Source organism: Caretta caretta, chromosome 7, assembly GCF_965140235.1.
Source record: "Caretta caretta isolate rCarCar2 chromosome 7, rCarCar1.hap1, whole genome shotgun sequence".
In the NCBI taxonomy this organism is placed as follows: Eukaryota; Metazoa; Chordata; order Testudines; family Cheloniidae; genus Caretta; species Caretta caretta.
This window is the reverse complement of record NC_134212.1, coordinates 93,327,705-93,347,881: the sequence shown is the minus strand read 5'-3', so window position 1 is coordinate 93,347,881 and position 20,177 is coordinate 93,327,705. Positions and strand designations below refer to the sequence as shown.

The 20,177-nt window shown below is 43.0% G+C and overlaps 1 protein-coding gene and 1 long non-coding RNA gene across 2 annotated transcripts; one reads left to right on the top strand and one right to left on the bottom strand.

Moving 5' to 3' along the window:
* Nucleotides 1-4,277: 4,277 nt before the first annotated feature.
* Nucleotides 4,278-6,682, top strand: FGFBP3 (fibroblast growth factor binding protein 3). The gene is made up of 2 exons (XM_048858703.2): nucleotides 4,278-4,376; nucleotides 5,340-6,682. Exon 2 carries the CDS (start codon nucleotides 5,443-5,445, stop codon nucleotides 6,208-6,210), a length of 768 nt encoding a protein of 255 aa, XP_048714660.1. The 5' UTR covers nucleotides 4,278-4,376; nucleotides 5,340-5,442; the 3' UTR covers nucleotides 6,211-6,682.
* Nucleotides 6,683-13,429: 6,747 nt separating this feature from the next.
* On the bottom strand, nucleotides 13,430-19,100 carry LOC142072905 (uncharacterized). The gene is made up of 4 exons (XR_012669511.1): nucleotides 18,725-19,100; nucleotides 17,410-17,508; nucleotides 15,890-16,022; nucleotides 13,430-13,726 (listed from the first exon to the last, which is right to left on the bottom strand). It is a non-coding gene; the product is annotated as an uncharacterized LOC142072905 (long non-coding RNA).
* Between the last annotated feature and the right edge of the window lie 1,077 nt (nucleotides 19,101-20,177).

The window sequence follows — 20,177 nt, the reverse complement described above, 5'->3', positions numbered from 1 at the left end:
AGTTTAAAACCAGAATCTGATCAGAATGGCACTACAATTGCTCTCCATGTAACTCATATCGCTAAACTCATTTCCTATTTTCCCCCTCAAACTCACTGGCATTCATGTGGTATGGCACACAACTGCTAAGTCCCCTTGTTACAGATTAATTATAAGGCATCTCAGTCCTGCAGTGAAAGATTTTACTGTATATTTTAGTGATTTTTGCCATTCTATTTTATTTTTGTAGTAATATATTAGCACAAAGGGCTTGATGGTATGTAGTAAATTAAATTCAAATGGTCATTGCTGGGGAGTGTTATAAAAAGGCAAAAACAAGCTGAGCAATCATCTTCACTCTATGTGGGTCTTAACAAAAATTTCATGAAGAATTTATGGCTGTTGCATAACTCAGCCACCCATCTTCTGAGCTGGATGAGCAGAAGGCATATGATACTGTCTCTGCACAAGTTGCATTGGTTCTCTGCTTACTACTAGATCCAAGTCAAATTTCAGGTACTCATCTACTAAGCCCTCAATGGAATAGGACCAGATATCTCAAAGATTGCCTCTCTTTCTAATACTGATGATCATTTGGTGGACTCTGATTAATGGAAACCAGGTTTGAACTCCAGGGAGTTGGCAGATGAGCCTTCTCAACAGCTAGCCTAAAGCCAAAGGAGAACTCTCCCAAAAGATATCAATGAGAGTTCTATACAACCAACATCTTCAGAAAATGCTGTGCTAGTCTATTTTATGCACTTGTTGTTCAGTGTCAACAATAATGTGCTTCACAGAAAAACAAGATAAAGTCCCAGCTCTTCAAAACATTCATGAACCAACTGAAGTAGAAGAAAAATGTTGTAGCACACTCCAAAACAGAAGCCAATGATTAACCAAAGAACAGAATGCAAAATTGCCTGTCACTTCTAACCTAATCATACTGAATTCTGTAACTCATGTACAGCACCTTGATACCATGACAACAAGCTCTTTGGAAATGCTTATAGATCTAATACATTTTTGTACAGAATTTACACTATAGATGGGAATGTGAGACTCCTTTAATTCATACTATAGCTATTTGTAAATCAGGCAAAAACACTGGTTCAGACCCTACTGTGACAAAGTTCCTCCTCTACCTTGGTGGGTCTTGCACTTATTGGCGGATTTGCTCGCCTTGAAGCTCCATGGTAGCCCTCAGTTTGGCCGTTTTTGTGAACCCACAGTCCAGGTCAACTCCTCCTATGTCTGACCAGGAGTTGGGAGGTTTGGGAGGAACCCGGGCCCGCCCTCTACTCCGGGTTCCAGCCCAGGGCCCTGTCTAGAGTGTCTCCTGGAACAGCTGTACGACAGCTACAACTCCCTGGGCTACTTACCCATGGCCTCCTCCCAACCCCTTCTTTATCCTCACCATAGGACCTTCCTCCTGGTGTCTGATAATGCTTGTACTCCTCAGTCCTCCAACAGTATGCGTTCTCACTCTCAGCTTCTAGTGCCTCTTGCTCCCAGCTTCTTATACATGCACCACAAACTGAAGTGAGCTCCTTTTTTAAACCCAGGTGCCCTGATTAGCCTGCCTTAATTGATTCTAGCAGCTTCTTGATTGGCTGCAGGTGTTTTAATCCACCTGTCTGTCTTGTCTCCAGAAGGATCCTGATTGTTCTGGAACCTTCCCTGTTACCTTACCCAGGGAAAAGGGACCTACTTAACCTGGGGCTAATATATCTGCCTTCTATTACTCTCCTGTAGCCATCTGGCCCAACTCTGTCACACTACCTTGCTTGCATATCTGGAATTCCCAGGGCAATCAACAGGACTTCCAGCTGAAGTTAACCAGAATTTTGAATGCACAAAAAAATACAGGAACAGGACCATAAATTACATTTTCAGCCATGGCAGCTCTTGATACTTCTTCTAGAAGTACTAATAAAGAAGAAAATACCAGCTGGAAGAACAGCTATTAGATTATTATTTATGTAAAGTATTTTGGAGAAGGATCTTTTTGTTCTGTTTGTAAAGTTCCAGCACTATGGAGGACAGGTCCATTACTGGGGCTTCCAGGTGCTACCACAATACACACACACACTCTATGAGCATTTAGGCAGACTTTCCCTCCAGCCCTAGAAACGCTGATGGGAAAGCCCCTTTTGGTGATTGTACAGCACACTCACTCACAGTACCTTTGCCAAGTATCTTTACTATTATTATTTCTTACCTTAAGTTCCAGGTACAATGCAGCATGGTGACAGGGATCCTTCCTGCTCAGTCTTTTATTTAGCTTGTTTTCTTCTGCAGCCTATCCAGCAAGTGAGCTAATTAGCTCATTAGAGTCCCCACAAGTGCAAGTGATCCCCTCTAAGGGTACGTCTACACAGGGATAAAAGACCTGTGGGCCAGGCTGGGTTAGATCAGCTGACTCAGACTCATTGCAGTGTAGATGTCTGGGCTCAGGTGGGACCCCAAGCTCTGGGACCCTCCATCTTTACAGGGTCCCAGAGCTCAGGGTTCTGTCTGAACCCAATTTTTCAACCCTGGAGTTTGAGCCCCATGAGATTGAATCAGCTGATCTGGGCTAATCACAGTTTTGTTTTGAACCCTATGTAGATCTGACCTTCCCAACTCAATCACACTACTTAATACCTTCCTACTCTAACTATACCCAGTGTCCTGTGTGTTCTAAGTGACCAGGGTGCTGGCTCCCAAAAGGAACTCTATTTATAACTGCTCACAGCACCCTGTCACAGTCCAAAATTAAAGAAATAGCAAACGCACATATAGGAAAAGCATTCCGAGATATCTTTTTACAAATTATTTTATTCTGAGAAAATTACGTTCACCCATCAAATGTTCAAATTTCAAAGAGTATCCAACGTCTAGAGAATACAGAAATTGTTGCTGATGTAAATTCTAGTAGCCCTTCTGCTCTGTCAGGCATACACGGAGGATTGAGAGGAATGGGGTTGCTCTTGCTTCTGGAAAGGGTGGAGTATTTTTTGTTCAAATGCGATTGTCTGGTTGGGGATTGATTTGTTAGATAGATCCAGGCTGGCTTAGACCAGCATTGTCATTATAGTTGTTTTGCACAGGATACATATTTTACATTCTGTCCCAGTACTTAAATCTTGACGGACAGACACTTTCAGGCAAATTAAATAAATGAGTGTTCATAAAAGATAAGGAGTACTTGTGGCACCTTAGAGACTAACCAATTTATTTGAGCATGAGCTTTCGTGAGCTACAGCTCACTTCATCAGATGCATACCGTGGAAACTGTGGCAGACTTTATATATACACAGAGAATATGAAGCTGGTAGCAGGAGAGTGAATTTGTGTGGGGGGGTGGAGGGTGAGAAAACCTGGATTTGTGCTGGAAATGGCCCACCTGATGATCACTTTAGATAAGCTGTTACCAGCAGGACAGTGGGGTGGGAGGAGGTATTGTTTCATATTCTCTGTGTATATATAAAGTCTGCCGCAGTTTCCACGGTATGCATCTGATGAAGTGAGCTGTAGCTCACGAAAGCTCATGCTCAAATAAATTGGTTAGTCTCTAAGGTGCCACAAGTACTCCTTTTCTTTTTGCGAATACAGACTAACATGGCTGTTACTCTGAAACCTGTCATAAAAGATATGAGTTTAATTAAAATGGGCAAGATTCACCCTGATGTAGATAGAGCTCAATAACAGTTGTACCAGAATAACTCCCTATGTGTCAAGTATCAGAGGGGTAGCCGTGTTAGTCTGGATCTGTAAAAGCAGCAAAGAGTCCTGTGGCACCTTATAGACTAACAGACATAGTGGAGCATAAGCTTTCATGTGTGAATACACTCTTATTCTGGAATAGAATTGCCTTCTTCAGATTTAGCTTAATCCACTTTCAAAGTCCACTTTCAGTCACCAAATGCTTATTCTAAAATAAGTGTCCACATGAGAAATTATTCCAGAGTATTAATTCTGAAATAGCTATATCAGTAAATTTCCAAGTGTAAACAAGCCCTAAGAATGATTTCTTTAACATTATTTTGCAGTTTCATCAAAGCAAATAAAACAAGAGTCAATAGCACACTACCATACCAAACAAGTGAATAACATTTGATTAATTAAACACATTGCCTTATAAACAATGCAGCATATAGGTTTATCATTGAATGGAATAGTGTAAACATTATGTTAAAGAAGTTCTGTTGTTCTGTTCTGTTCAAGGACTCCCTCTCGGTGGGTGGGTGTATGTGTATGTTTGCATGCACCAGGCTAGGGAGGGGCATAGCCTGGGGTAGCCACTCCTATGCTATTGATAATACATTCATGCTCCATACACCCATCTAACAGAGACTAATCCTACATGCAGACTCACACACTTTTCTAGTAGACTACTCCACCTCACACAGTGCACGGTAAGTTTAACCAAAGAAGGAAAACGGGATCTGATTTTGTGAGGAATAGTTTTGTTTTGAGATGTGTTTGTTAGTGAATTCTGGCCACACATTCTCTCTGATGCTGTAATTAGAAAGATTTGTTTTCCCATCATGTTGCCAGTGGCCTTGTATCCATATTTACAAACATCTTTCTGATAAGACTTCGACACTTAACTAATTTAGAGAATTTATTTTGCACTGGGGAATACAGCAAAGAGAAGCTTAGAATGCAGTGAAGAGGTTGTTAAGTTGCTTTAGCCATGTAAGAAAATGAGAGATCATAAAACTTGAAAACAATATTGTAGAGAAAAACCTTTGTCTACCATTGATGGTGTTCTAAGAACCAATCTGCATAGCATAATCTGTCAAAGCAAACACAAAGCAGAGTTTTGTTACTGCAAATGATGGCATTGTCTATCTTCAGTATATCGATTTCCAGTTTGTGTAATAAAACCACAAGTGAATACCTCAGGAACAGAAACTGTTTGTCCTAAAACCACACATCTGTGGAGAGTGCAGAGATGCGGTGCCTTCTGTAATTAACAGTGCCAATTTCTGAATGACCCTTTCTGGCAAAGACTAAGAGCAGCACATCCCTGGGTCTTATATTTGATTAGGATTTAGGGAGCACTAATGAATTAATGTTCGCAGAGAGATTTGAAGTAAACAGCTACATTCATGACAAGTATTAATGTCTATTATTACCGAAGGCGCTGCCTCAGCAACCTTTCAGATACGCTTTATAAAGGCGATATAAATGCTTCAGAGGTAATAACAACGACCAAACAAATAGTTATGAATGACTGATCCAGCGGGGCATGCCCAATGCTGATGTGCGTGTGCTTGATGAGAGATGCATATTAATACCAATTAGCCACGCCTGTGGCTGTGTCGCTGTGCTGCATGCCCCCTGCTAAGTGTGCGCCCTGTCTGTCTCTCTAGGGCTCTGGGGATGCCGAGGGCCCCTCGCTCCTTCGCCGGGACTCTCCATCCCTGCTGCACTTGCAGGACAAAAGGCAGCCAGCAGCTCCACTGACCTAATGAGATGAGGGTCTCCCGGGCCGTTCCACTGAGCCTCCTGCTCCTGGGCTGCCTAGGGGGCGCCGCCAGCGGGCAGGCCCGAGGGGCCGGTGAGAAAGCGGAGCGCCCCGCGCCCTGGGCGCAGTCCGGGCAGTTCTCTACCCGGGAGCAGCGTGTGTGCAGCTGGCAGCTGGTCCGAGGGGAGGAGGCCACCGAGCTGCAGCTGAGTTGCCAGGCGCCTGGAGAGGGCGGCAGCGAGGGGCTCCGGTGCGTGTACCGGGGCCAGCCGGAGCGCTGCGCCGCCTACAGCGCCAAGAGCCGCCAGTACTGGAAGCAGATCCTGGGCAAGCTGCGCCGGAAGCGCCACCCCTGCCAGGACAGCAGCCCGCTCAAAGCCCGGCTCTGCAGCAGCAAGAAGGGGCCGCCCGAGGCGCACCTGCGCCTGGCACCCCCCAGCCCCAGCCCTGCAGCGCCTGCGGCCGCCGGGGGCCCCGCCAGAGGCCGAGCCAAGGGCCAGGGCAGCGCCCAGGAGGCGGCTACGCTGCAGCAGCCGGGGGCCCCCAGCGCCAAGGCGATGAGCAGCGGGGCACACGCTGGTGCCCTGGAGAAGCGGGGCAAGGCGGGCAAGAGGAAAGGGGGTCCCGGCTCCCCGGTGCCCCCCGAGCAGCGGCAGCCCACGGCTGGGGGGAACACGGAGCCGCCCACGGAGCTGAGCGAGGACCTGGCCGAGACCTACTGTGCGGAGCAGTGGCACTCGCTCTGCAGCTTCTTCCTGAACTTCTGGAACGGCTGAGGGGACAGGGCGGTGGCGGGGGAGACGGGCGGGGTGGGGGGGAAGGGTCGCACCCAGGCGGGCAGTCGGGTGGGGGGGGGGTAGAGCTGGGGGTAGGAGCGTGCAGCCATGGGACACCCGGGTGGGGTGGAAGGGTATAACTTACTCATTGGTACTAACCCTGCAGCCGCTGCTCGCCCCGGGGCGGGGGGGAAGCTGTGGCCAGGCCTTTGCATGGCGGGTTATTGGCTAACATGACTGATCAGTCCCTCCTTCCATACTAAACAGGCACCAAGCCGTGTGTAGTCTGCGCTCTATTTCAGCGATTTCTGCTCTAGGGGTGACGTGTTGTTAAACCCCCCGGAGATTTTCGGTATTGTCACGTTTACTCGCTGGGAAAGGGCTTCCCCTTGTTCACCAGGAGCAAACATGTGCTAGGGAGTTGTATTGCAGAAGATGTGTGCAACATTAATAAAGGTGCAACTCTTGTACAGCAATGTGTGTGTGTGTGTGACCCCTGACTTGCCAGAACCTGCTTGTGGCTGTGATGCTACAAGGGAGCCCAACCAAGGAGTTGAGGAAGCAGTGCCTTACCTTAACTAACAGTTAACAGGATTGCCTGAAGGTGGATAAGGGCCAGGAGATCCTGAAAGACTTCCCGAGGTGGCAGGACCCCTACACAGCACTGGGGCAACAGTGAAATTATACCCCTTTGAGTATATTGTGCAAACCTTTCATCCTACTGAAGCCAGCCATTCATACAAGACTTAGTTTATTTTCTAGTCTATTGTGAAAAGCTCCAGAGAAACAACAGTCAATATTTATGTGGCTAAATAGCTGTCACCAGAAGCTATTGCTTTCTCTGTTCCTTGGATTCTGGAGCTGCTGAGAAACACTGAAGAGGACCTACTTTCTCTAGGTGCCCTGGGAATATGCTCTCTCTTTTCCTCCACCCATGCAAATGAAACATTTTTCAATTAATATACATTAAAATATGCTATTGAGTCACACAATTTAGGTAAAAACAACAAGGAGTCCGGTGGCACCTTAAAGAGTCACAGATTTATCTACCCAGATAAATCTGTTTGTTAGGCTTTAAGGTGCCACCGGACTCTATTATTTTTGTGAATACAGACTAATATGGCTACCCTCCTGATACTTGACAATTTAGGTACTTTTTTCTTAGCTTATTTAACTCTCTTTATCTGGCTGGTATTCTTTTCAAGGTGACATCCCCCCCCCCTTCACTCTCACCTTTTCATAGCACTTCTGCAGCACCATTTGCATCAGTTTTCAGAAAATAAAGTGAAACAGTTGTCTCTGTTGATCCAGCCTGCACCTGCTTTTCCTCAGGAAAGTGTCAGTTATTACACTTTACTTACTTATGGCTTCACTTATATTTAGTCTCATATTCATATTATTTCCTACTGTGTGTGATTGTATGGTTGCTATGGGGCCCAGCCATGGAAATCCTCAACCATGTAACTAGCCTTTCCTCAGTACCTTAATGGGACTGCTTGCAAGAAGAAGAAAAAAAAGAGAGGGGTTGTTGAGTCAGGTCCACACACTAGTTATGCTGAATTTTGTAAATATAAATGTAGGGCCCAAGCCTACAGCTGCTTATGCACATGAATGATCCCACTGAATTGAAAGTTACTCATGTACATGTAGATGTAGTTTTAATTCATATTAATTGCCTCTCTTCTCATTTCAAAAAGTGTGGCAATTTTTTTTTTTTAATCAAAGATCTGTACTTATAATAGCAAAGTGCTATGTTCTGGCTTGAATAGGATCATCAAAAAGAGCAGCAATGTAAACAAAATGTTGATCTTATTATAGAAACCATCAATGGAAAACCAGAATTGCTACATACTGTGACAAAGTTCCTCCTCTACCTTGGTAGGTCCTGAGCTTATTGGGGGATTTGCTTGCCTCAGAGATTCACAAAAGCCCTCAGTTTGGACACTTTCATGGCTCAAATCAGCTGTTCACTCAGATAACCTCATCACTGGCCAGCAAGGGGAAAAGGAGAAGAACAACCCAGGCAGTCTCTGCTGATCCACCATGTGGGTCAGGGAACAGCCCAAAGACCTTCCCCCCAGGTGGAACCCACAGTCCAGTTCAACTCCTCCTGTGTATGATCAGGAGTTGGGAGGTTTGGAGGGAACCCAGGCCTGCCCTCTACTCCAGGTTTCAGCCCAGGGCCCAGTGGATTGTAACTGTCTAGAGTGCCTCCTGGAACAGCTGCGTGACAGCTACAACTCCTTGGGCTACTTCCCCAAGGCCTCCTCCCAACACTTACTTTATCCTCACCACAGGATCTTCCTTCCTCCTGGTCTCTGATAACACTTGTACTCAGTCCTCCAGCAGCACATCCTCTCATTCCCAGCTCCTTACATGCTTCTCCCTAACTGAAGTGAGGTCCTTTTTAAACCCAGGTGCCCTGATTAGCCAACCTGTCCTAATTGATTCTAGCAGCTTCTTAATTGGCTCCAGGTGTCCCAATTAGCCTGCCTCCCTTAACTGGTTCCAGCAAGTTCCTGCTTGTTCTGGAACTGCCCCTGCCATCTTATCCAGGGGAAAGGGATCTACTTAATCTGGGACTAATATATTAGTTGGGGCTAACATATCATGGTGTGATTTAGCCCCCTGTAATCCTTGTGTTCCTGATTTACTGCTGCATTTCTATTGGGTTTCATTTCCCCTACCTTCAACTTTAGCTGGACTACAGAGTTAAGTTTATGAAATAAAACAAGCTAACCCCCCGCCCCCCCCCCCCCACACACACACAAATCACTCGTTACAGTTTTGGTTGCACTTTCCTCCTCACCTTTTTTATGCACTCCCTATCCGTGGCCCCACAAAGTCACGGGAGCTCCTGGTCAACCTCCTCCCAGCCCTGGCTAAAATGGCCATCTATAAAACCAGGGTGAGGAGGTTGGCCGATGGAGCCTGCTGTGACTGTGGGGCCTATTTCCGATCCTCTGTCCATTCATGTATCTGGGCAGAGTTCCTCTGTGCGGCATCCTTGACGCCTTTGAGGAGCATTGGGTGCTGTCCGGGGTTCTCTGCTCGGTGTCCCTGTCCAGTTCCCTTTGTTTGACCCTTTGACCACACTCCTGTCCCTGTTATTTCATTAGTTGTCCCCTGTACTCACATTTGGTTTCCAGGTCCTGTGGATCCCCCTTTTAGGCTGGGGCGGGGGGGGGGGGGGGAAGAATCCTTTAGCTTCCGCCCTCCCACGTTTTGGATTCCAATAGGACTACTTGTTGTACCCAACTGGCCTGGGTCTATCACAATGCATAGACACAGTTATGAAGTGAAATTGTAAAAATGGAATTGGTCAGTTTAGAGGAGAAACTATTAAGAGCCACATGATAGAATGATACAAAATAATGAATGGATCAGAGAAGGTAAAGTTATGAGAGGGTAAAAAGGAGCACTTAATAGAAGAATAAGGGGATGGCCAATGAAACTGAAAAGCAAACAGTTTAAAACTGATGAAAGGAAATACTTGAAATAAATTGCATGTGGAACTTATTGCCACAAAATATTAAGGCCAAGAGTTTAGCAGGATTAAAAAAGAATTGGGTGTTATTTGGATAATGAGAACATTCAGTTACTGTAGACAGGGTAATTTATTGTGTCTTGATATAAATCCTCATACTTTCAGGACATAATCAATGACAAGGGGACAGGGCTCAGTAAGAAACTTTTCTTAATGGGCAGATTAATCCATAACTGTCCCCCATGTAGTTTCTTGCACTTTCCTCCAAAGCATCTTATACTGGCTACTGTCAGTCAGCATACTGGACTATATGGACCATTGGTTTGATCTGGTATGGAGATTCTTATGTTGAAAGCAATGGGGAAAAAAATCCTTGTGTGTTCTTGAAACAGTACCCCAGAGTGCAGCAATTAGACCATCCCACAATATAGAAGATAAGAAATTAGAATACAACATTAAATATAGCTGAGCAACACAACAATAAACTGTATTTGGCATGCAATGCTATAAGTTGTAAACATCTCTAATGTTTTCACTTGTGATCTCCAGCTGCTAAGCTAGTGAAATATAGTTGCTCTGAAGCCTCCATTAAAATCAGGATTGGGGAGAGGGAGAAATATGAAGGGAGCCTATTACATGGAATATTCATTCCTTAAGGGGTTTCCACAGGAACTATCTGTGGATCCAGATAAAACCTCGTTCAACAGAATGGCCAAATCTCCACTGAATAGGTTTCAAAGATGAAAGATTTTGGCACCTTAATATTCTGTTGAATACCATCCTCAATTTGTGCACTTCCTTCCCAAGTCAGACCACATGGAAATTAAAGAATTTACTTACTGAAAACATGTACCAAAATGTGTAAATTTCTTCTTTTTACGTGTCTACTTAAATAACATTTTTTAACAGGCCTATATTTTTCTCTGCCAAACTAGACAGTTCAGTTTTTGCAGGCCAAAAAAAGGAGGCAGAGGCAGCTTTAAAGAGAAGGTATTTTTGGTTCCAAGGAGTGATTTACATCTGCACACAATGAACTTTGAAAATTTTCCAAAAATGAAAGTGTGTAAATCACTCTAGATAAGGACATGAGGAAGGATTGCAGGATTTCCTTAACATTCATTTTGTCACAGGATAAAAAAGACTTGATATAGAAACAGAACAGATTCTAAAAGATTCAAATGCTTCTGAAAAGTAAAGGTTACTTACCTTGAATAGCAACATTCTTTGAGATGTGTCCCCCTGTGGCTGCTCCATGTCATGTGTGCACACCTGTGCACTGCGGATCAGAGATTTTTCTTCAGCAGTGACTGTGGGTCTGCAACTGTGCCCTAGGCACCCTCAAGCTCTCCTACAATGCCATACAGGGCAGGGCGGACCCACCACTAACACTCCAGTTCCTTCTCAATTATGAAAGTCCAATAAGAGACTCCAAGGCAGAGGGGAAGGAGGTTAGGTTGTGGATCACCTACAGGGAAACACATCTCGAAGAACTCCAGTTACCGTACAAGGTGAGTAACTGCTCCTCCTCCTTCGAGTAGTGTTGCTGGGGTGTTCCCCATCAGGAGACTCCTGAGCAGTACCACCATGATGGAGGAGGGTGCTGATGAAGTGGATTTAGTGCAAATTGTAGAACAGCCACATCAGGTCTGGAAGCAATCACAAGAGCATAGTGCTGGAAGAATGAGTGTAACAAAGACCTGGTGGCTGCTTTGCAGATGTCTGGGATAGGTATGTTGCTCAGCAGGGCAACAGAGGAGTAAGCAATAACTCTCAGAGAGGGGAAAACCCCTGAGGCTTTGTAACAGGTTAAGATGCATCTGGCAGCCCATCTGGACAATCTTTGAGTGGAGATTGCCTGTCCTTTAATTCATTCTGCAATTGACATAAAAAGAACCTAGGTTCTTTAGGTGAAGCCCTAAAGAACCTAGTCCTGTCTAGGTAAAATGCAAGAGCTCTTCTTACATCCAGTGTATGAAGGCTCATTTCTTCTTATGAAGAACCCTCTAACCCTACAAAAATGAACTGCATAAATTAGATTATTTAATTGTGGGTAGGCAGTGAGTTATTTTAGCTACACAATTTAAGAAGCCACAGCTACCATCATTTTATCAAATACAGAATTTTATTATATTGTGTGCATAAAAATATTTTAATCATTTACTAGCTAAATTTATGAGTAATTTGCTGGACACTGGCACTCTGAATGTTCTCAGGGGCTACAAAGTTTATTGTGGTGTAACATAAAAAAGAAACTCACATGCCTAAGGTCACTATATCTTTTTAATAATAACGTGGCAAAATTTGTTTCACTGGACTTTCCCCATCTCCCATCCCTATTACATCTTCCTCCTTCAGAGTTTGAGAAACTTGCCCAAACCTTCATAGAATCATAGAATATCAGGGTTGGAAGGGACCCCAGAAGGTCATCTAGTCCAACCCCCTGCTCGAAGCAGGACCAATTCCCAGTTAAATCATCCCAGCCAGGGCTTTGTCAAGCCTGACCTTAAAAACCTCTAAGGAAGGAGATTCTACCACCTCCCTAGGTAACGCATTCCAGTGTTTCACCACCCTCTTAGTGAAAAAGTTTTTCCTAATATCCAATCTAAACCTCCCCCACTGCAACTTGAGACCATTACTCCTCGTTCTGTCATCTGCTACCATTGAGAACAGTCTAGAGCCATCCTCTTTGGAACCCCCTTTCAGGTAGTTGAAAGCAGCTATCAAATCCCCCCTCATTCTTCTCTTCTGCAGGCTAAACAATCCCAGCTCCCTCAGCCTCTCCTCATAACTCATGTGTTCCAGACCCCTAATCATTTTTGTTGCCCTTCGCTGGACTCTCTCCAATTTATCCACATCCTTCTTGAAGTGTGGGGCCCAAAACTGGACACAGTACTCCAGATGAGGCCTCACCAATGTTGAATAGAGGGGAACGATCACGTCCCTCGATCTGCTCGCTATGCCCCTACTTATACATCCCAAAATGCCATTGGCCTTCTTGGCAACAAGGGCACACTGCTGACTCATATCCAGCTTCTCGTCCACTGTCACCCCTAGGTCCTTTTCCGCAGAACTGCTGCCTACCCATTCGGTCCCTAGTCTGTAGCTGTGCATTGGGTTCTTCCATCCTAAGTGCAGGACCCTGCACTTATCCTTATTGAACCTCATCAGATTTCTTTTGGCCCAATCCTCCAATTTGTCTAGGTCCCTCTGTATCATATCCCTCCCCTCCAGCGTATCTACCACTCCTCCCAGTTTAGTATCATCCACAAATTTGCTGAGAGTGCAATCCACACCATCCTCCAGATCATTTATGAAGATATTGAACAAAACCGGCCCCAGGACCGACCCTTGGGGCACTCCACTTGATACCGGCTGCCAACTAGACATGGAGCCATTGATCACTACCCGTTGAGCCCGACAATCTAGCCAGCTTTCTACCCACCTTATAGTGCATTCATCCAGCCCATACTTCCTTAACTTGCTGACAAGAATACTGTGGGAGACCGTGTCAAAAGCTTTGCTAAAGTCAAGAAACAATACATCCACTGCTTTCCCTTCATCCACAGAACCAGTAATCTCATCATAAAAGGCGATTAGATTAGTCAGGCATGACCTTCCCTTGGTGAATCCATGCTGGCTGTTCCTGATCACTTTCCTCTCATGCAAGTGCTTCAGGATTGATTCTTTGAGGACCTGCTCCATGATTTTTCCAGGGACTGAGGTGAGGCTGACTGGCCTGTAGTTCCCAGGATCCTCCTTCTTCCCTTTTTTAAAGATTGGCACTACATTAGCCTTTTTCCAGTCATCTGGGACTTCCCCCGTTCACCACGAGTTTTCAAAGATAATGGCCAATGGCTCTGCAATCACAGCCGGCAATTCCTTCAGCACTCTCGGATGCAACTCGTCCGGCCCCATGGACTTGTGAACGTCCAGCTTTTCTAAATAGTCCCTAAACACCTCTATCTCCACAGAGGGCTGGCCATCTCTTCCCCATTTTGCGATGCCCAGCGCAGCAGTCTGGAAGCTGACCTTGTTAGTGAAAACAGAGGCAAAAAAAGCATTGAGTACATTAGCTTTTTCCACATCCTCTGTCACTAGGTTGCCTCCCTCATTCAGTAAGGGGCCCACACTTTCCTTGGCTTTCTTCTTGTTGCCAACATACCTGAAGAAACCTTTCTTGTTACTCTTGACATCTCTGGCTAGCTGCAGCTCCAGGTGCGATTTGGCCCTCCTGATATCATTCCTACATGCCCGAGCAATATTTTTATACTCTTCCCTGGTCATATGTCCAACCTTCCACTTCTTGTAAGCTTCTTTTTTATGTTTAAGATCCGCTAGGATTTCACCATTAAGCCAAGCTGGTCGCCTGCCATATTTACTATTCTTTTGACTCATCGGGATGGTTTGTCCCTGTAACCTCAACAATGGGAATTATTCTTTCCTAGCTTCTGCGTTGGGTACCTCATATCTAACTTGGTCTTTTGCTTGAACTAGGCTCACTTCATTTCAATGCATTTCAAGATATGTATCTGGATGGAAACAAAGCACTGAAAGGGCATGACATTTGATTTTTTAATAGGGAAGGACAAAAGATGATGCTTTAAGAAATTATAACTTCTATGTCAGTGCAAGATTATATTGCTAGGGAAAGGATTCTGTGGAAGTCAACTGGGAAAAAAAATCTTGATATGGCTAAACTACAGAAAGTTTCCCCAAGAAACTTCAGTGGCCATGAAATGTAAAACAATGTAAATCACGGCCTGAAGCTGTTGCTACGCAACTAGTGCTCCAAATAAATGGTGAAGCAGTTCCAGACCAGTTTGTAGTTTGACAGCTGGAAACAGAGCTGGCTGGTCACATGACAAAGTTTGGGCTGCAGATCCCAAATCTTTGATCAGTAGGTTCTTTTGTTTTTGTGCACAATGACCACAATGGGAATTATTCTTTCCTAGCTTCTGCGTTGGGTACTTAGGCATTTAAATTGAAAAGGGGGAAGGAAGTGTTGGGGAAGAATGCCTGGGCAAGATGCCACTATTTATTTGTTGAACAATCTAAAAATGTAGTTCCTATTAAGTGTCTCAGAAACTAAATGTTTACTGTAATTGCCATGATGCTTCCTGTGTGTCTTCCTCGTTCTGCTCACTGTCAGGTCTGCCTGGGAGATTTGTTTAACTTTGCCAGAAGAGACCAGATTCTGACTTCATCTACCACATTGTTCATACTCACTGGCACTAAAATGTTGTGGATCCATTCTTAGTGCAAAGAACTGGTGTAATGAAGTCTAGTGAGCAATCCCTAGTCTGCTTGGAAGTGCTCTCCCTGAGAGGGTCACTTAAGCATTAAACCTGAATACTCCCTTCAACTTACATGGAAGAGTTTGAGTGAAAAACTCACATTAAAATAATGCCACTGAGTCTTTAATTGTCAATTACAACTAACAGAATAGTAGAGCTGTACATTATCGTGAAAGAGCAAAAGCCATAGATCAGATGAATCTCCTCCATATGAAATTGCAGCCATTTCAATCAATACACTTTATACAGTATGTGCCCACTGTTACATGTTACATGTATTGCTTCAATACATTACGGGTCCTGCCCTATATGTGAACTACTCATGACTTTTATATAAAATAGAAAATACTGGTATCTATACAAGCAAGCGCTTTCCAGGACCCTTTTCTGCAACTCCCACTGAAACATTTCAACTGCTCGCTCACTCTCATTTTGAAACTGAAATCTGTGCAGAGGGTTAACCTGTACTTAACATCTGGAGTTGTGCTCAGTTTCTGACCTCTGCCTTTCAGTCTAAGGTTATACATAAGGATTTTCACAATGATGGAACTGAAAATACTAGCAGTTGGGCTCCCATTCAGCAAAACGCTTAAGCATGTGTTTAAGTCCCATTGGCTTAAAGTTAAAATTAAGTATGCATTTCAATACTTGGTTGAACTGGGGCCTTAATCAGGACAGCAAAGTTCTTTAATTTTCACAGATCTCTGTGTGAGAAACTGGTTTGAGGAAAGGGAAATCAGATTCATATTTCTCGATAACATGATCTATGTTTAGCTTGTATTGGCTTGAATGAGTCTTTTCCCCTGCAATATGACTCCATTTGTCCTGATGGAATCCTTAGTAATTTCTTCATTAGACCTAACACAGCTCAGTGCATAAACTTGTTACCAGTACTTACCTAGGGAGAAGATTCTACAGTAATATGGTTCAACTGGTGGTCAGTGTCTTCTTGTTATGCACATCCAAGCTGAACATCATTCTACAGCTTGGAAAGTGTAACTACATGTGGGATACTGAGAGACTAAGGTAAACTGTGGAGAACAGAGAGGTTAGTTGTCAGGATTCTGAAAACAGATATAAGCTGTGATTTTAATTGTTTTCCAGCAGCACGCGGGGAGATGAGAGCTTGTTTTGAATTTCAGTCTCATCATTACCTTTACAAATCCATTTGTACACTTACAACTTGGGACAGACTAGACGATCATAATGGTCCCTTCTGACCTTAAAGTCTATGATTCTGTGACAAGTGAGGAGCCAGAGTCTTGTCAAATGATCTCTATTCAGATAGATTCCTATTGGCTACATCCCTATACAACAGTACATATGTAAATTATTTCACATCTAATTAGTTGTAATTAATGTTTTCTGCATGGGTTCAAGATCCAATGGTTTGAATGTGTATCCTCAAAATTTTTAACTTTTTTTCATACATTTGCATTGTGGAGCAGTGCGCCAGAATCAAGCCCTTAACAAACAGAACAATAAGACAGGGGCACTGGACAGCAACAATTTAAATGAAAGCAAGTTGGGTAACTGAATCTTAAGTCTTTAGTGACTTCTCTTTAAATAACTCTAATATAATATTGCCCTACTTTGCTCCGTGAGCCTTTTACTGAAACTCACAGAAAAATCAAACAATACAACAGGCATTTCCGCAGCAGACTTTCCAATTTTCACTACAACCTTACTCCACTAATAATTTGGATTTAAGGATTTCATGCTCAATCCATAAACATAATTACATTTGGGAAGTTTTTAAACAGAAGGTATTATAGAGTTTAGATTAATTTTCCCCGTCACCACAGTGTTTCACTAAGGGAGGGGATCTATCAAGAACAATCATGTAGAAGATATTATACAGCTTTAGAAATAATTCAGGCTCGTAGGGCTTAATGTGGTTTGGTATGTGCCTTGCTTTGTTAGATTTGTACAGTCTCTGTTACCCTCAGTGTAAGGAAAATATTTTGTTCTATTTATTTCAAGCATTCAGAAGGTTAATGATGCATGTGCCTTGGAGGGGGGGAAAGGGCGTGAGAGGGAAGGCTGCACCATCCTTAACTCAGCCCACATTCCAGCTTTCTGAATAGAAGAAATGGCCTGATCGCTATGGTGTGATTTTTACTCATCAAAATGCAGCCTTCCCACAGAACAGGTCCCTCCCGCCTTCTCCTGGAGCACCACGTGCCTCGCAGTCACATTACATTCCACTTGACTCAAACACAGTCTTGAATGATTACAAAGAGAAACACTGAAAATTCTCATGGTCTTAGAAAATTAAGAAAATGCACAAATACAGCAAAAATAACTTCAGCTTCATAACAACAAGGACAAGGTTACACCCTGTAATCTGGAAGTGTTCTTTATTAACCCTTATAATCTGAAATTGTATACATGTTTATGCTCGATATTAATGTGTACCTTATGAAGAGGATGTTGCATGATGCTGGCTTGCTGTACTTGTCTTGCTGTTAGAAAGACTGTATTGACTTCACTTTGGCAGAAGTATATTTCAATTGGCTGTAATGAAAAACATATGTAACACTGTAAGGCTATTGCATTCATACAATGCGCCTTTTTTGTGGAGCACAATGTACATAATATTTTTATTATGTACAAACCATAATGAACATTTAAATGTTACTTTTAGAATTTAGTTAGATCACCTATATATATTCTATTATTAACTCTCAGATGAAATCTAGAACCTTTTAAAATAAAACTCTTTAGGATTAAACCTGATTTTAATTTCAGATTTCTATTTTGGCTAGATTTTCCATTTTAAGACTTCTCAAAATCAGAAGACATTTAATGAAAGAATTTTTATGAACATAACTATGGTAAATAACTTTTTGTAATATAAAATATAAACACACACACACACACACACACACACACAGATTATACTGAATTTATCAAAGAAAACAAGTAAAAAGATTGGAGTCTATAAAAAAAGATCCAAATCTTAAAGTGCAATGTTTTACTTAAGATTTATGCAGAATAGTTAATTTACTAGAAAACTCTTAAAGGATTTGATCCTGCAAATCATACTCACATAAATATTCCTTATTCATATGAGTAGTCACAGTGAACTCAATGGGTTTACTTACATGAGTAAGAACTGGGCCACAAAAGTGTCTGTAGAATATGAGGTCTGAGTTAAAAAGATCACAGAATCTTGCACAGTTATGCTTTTCTAGTAGCATTTACTGTAAATCGCATTCAGCTTTGGAACTACAATTATATTAAATACATCAAAATCAAACCTCAGCTAATCTAGAGAGACTTTGGAAAGGGAGATCCAATGCAGGAATTTTTCAAAAGCTTTTTTTTTTTTTTTTTAAAGAATTATAAAACTATAATACACTTCCCAAAAGACCTGCCTTGACCAGCATAATGATTTGCAATGAAGCAGACAAGACCTAAAAGAAATGTACATAAATCATGCACACTGATTGCAGACCATTTTTTTCTTTTCACAGCAAAACCTTTCAAAATTATACATCTATCATTGCTATTCTGTTGACAGGAGAGGATTGAGGCGGCGGCAACACAGTGGAATATCATTTCATGTTAGTAGAGACAAGATGTTAAGGATATAGAAGTAATCTTTTGTCTCTGCCCAAGGACAAACAGTATTAAATTTATATGCATGCTTCTGTCCTGACAGCAAAGGACTTCCACACAACTCTTACTGAGGGTTAATAGCTCTTTGAGATTCTACTCTCTAATGTACCTTGGCATGAAATGGTCTCTCGTGATTCATCTCCCCTTTTAATAGTAGCTCCAAGACTACAAGCACTTTTTTTTTTTTTTTAAAGTTCTTTTATCCCCAGCTGAAGCAATCTGCATTTTCATTGGATCCGAGACCACATAGTGTGAACATTTTTTTCCTTTTCAGTTCTATTCTCCAGCAGCCCTCAGCAGACAGTTAGGCAATCTGAAGAACCTATTGAATACAGGGCACAATGTCATGCCACCCATAGAGGGGCCAATAAGGACTCTCTTTTCGACCATCACAAGGAGAAATGTACATATTGACTGTATTTTAACAGCTTATAGAAGCATTGTAAACCTCTGTGAGTTGACTGTAAATAGTAAAGGAACCTTAAGGGCTTTATTCCATTGTTTTTTTGTTATTTTTTAAATTTACCTTTGCTAAGTTTTCATGGTGCAGGAGTCACACGGGAACATTAAATATCAGCAAACATCTCTCTTTGCACTTCAGAAGATTTGTTTGGTTCCAATTAAAAAAAAATGAAAGCACGAATCCTCGTGTCTGTCTTTGGAGTGGACAGTACAACTCAGAGTTCCCTTCATAACCAGGCCCTCCTAAGACCCAAGCCAGCTATGTGCCACGTTGGTCTGTAAGAGCAGTCCAAGGCTGATCACGCTTACGCTGGCTGCCAACACTCTAAGGGTATGTCTACACTGCAGTTAAACACCGGCGGCTGGCCTGAACCTGAACATCTACACTGCAATTTTACAGCCCCAGCCCTTCAAGCCCGAGTCAAGTGACGCAGGCCAGCCATGGGTGTTTAACTGCAGTGTAGACATAATTTTAGGGCAGAGGTCATAAGAACATAAGAATGGCCATACTGGGTCAGACCAAAGGTCCATCCAGCCCAGTATCCAGTCTACCTACAGTGGCCAATGCCAAGTGCCCCAGAGGGAGTGAACCCAACAGGTAATGATCAAGTGATCTCCCTCCTGCCATCCATCTCCACCTTCTGACAAACAGAGGCTAGGGACACCAGTCCTTACCCATCCTGGCTAAGAGCCATTAATGGACTTAACCTCCATGAATTTATCCAGTTCTCTTTTAAACCCTGTTTAAACCTCCTTCACAACCTCCTCAGGCAAGGAGTTCCACAGGTTGGCTGTGCGCTGAGTGAAGAAGAACTTCCTTTTATTTGTTTTAAACCTGCTACCCATTAATTTCATTTGGTGTCCCCTAGTTCTTATATTTTGGGAACAAGAAAATAACTTTTCCTTTTCACTTTCTCCACACCACTCATGATTTTATATACCTCTATCATATCCCCCCTTTAGTCTCCTCTTTTCCAAGATGAAAAGTCCTAGCCTCTTTAATCTCTCCTTATATGGGACCCATTCCAAACTCCTAATCATTTTAGTTGCCCTTTTCTGAACCTTTTCTAATGCCAGTATATCTTTTTTGAGATGAGGGG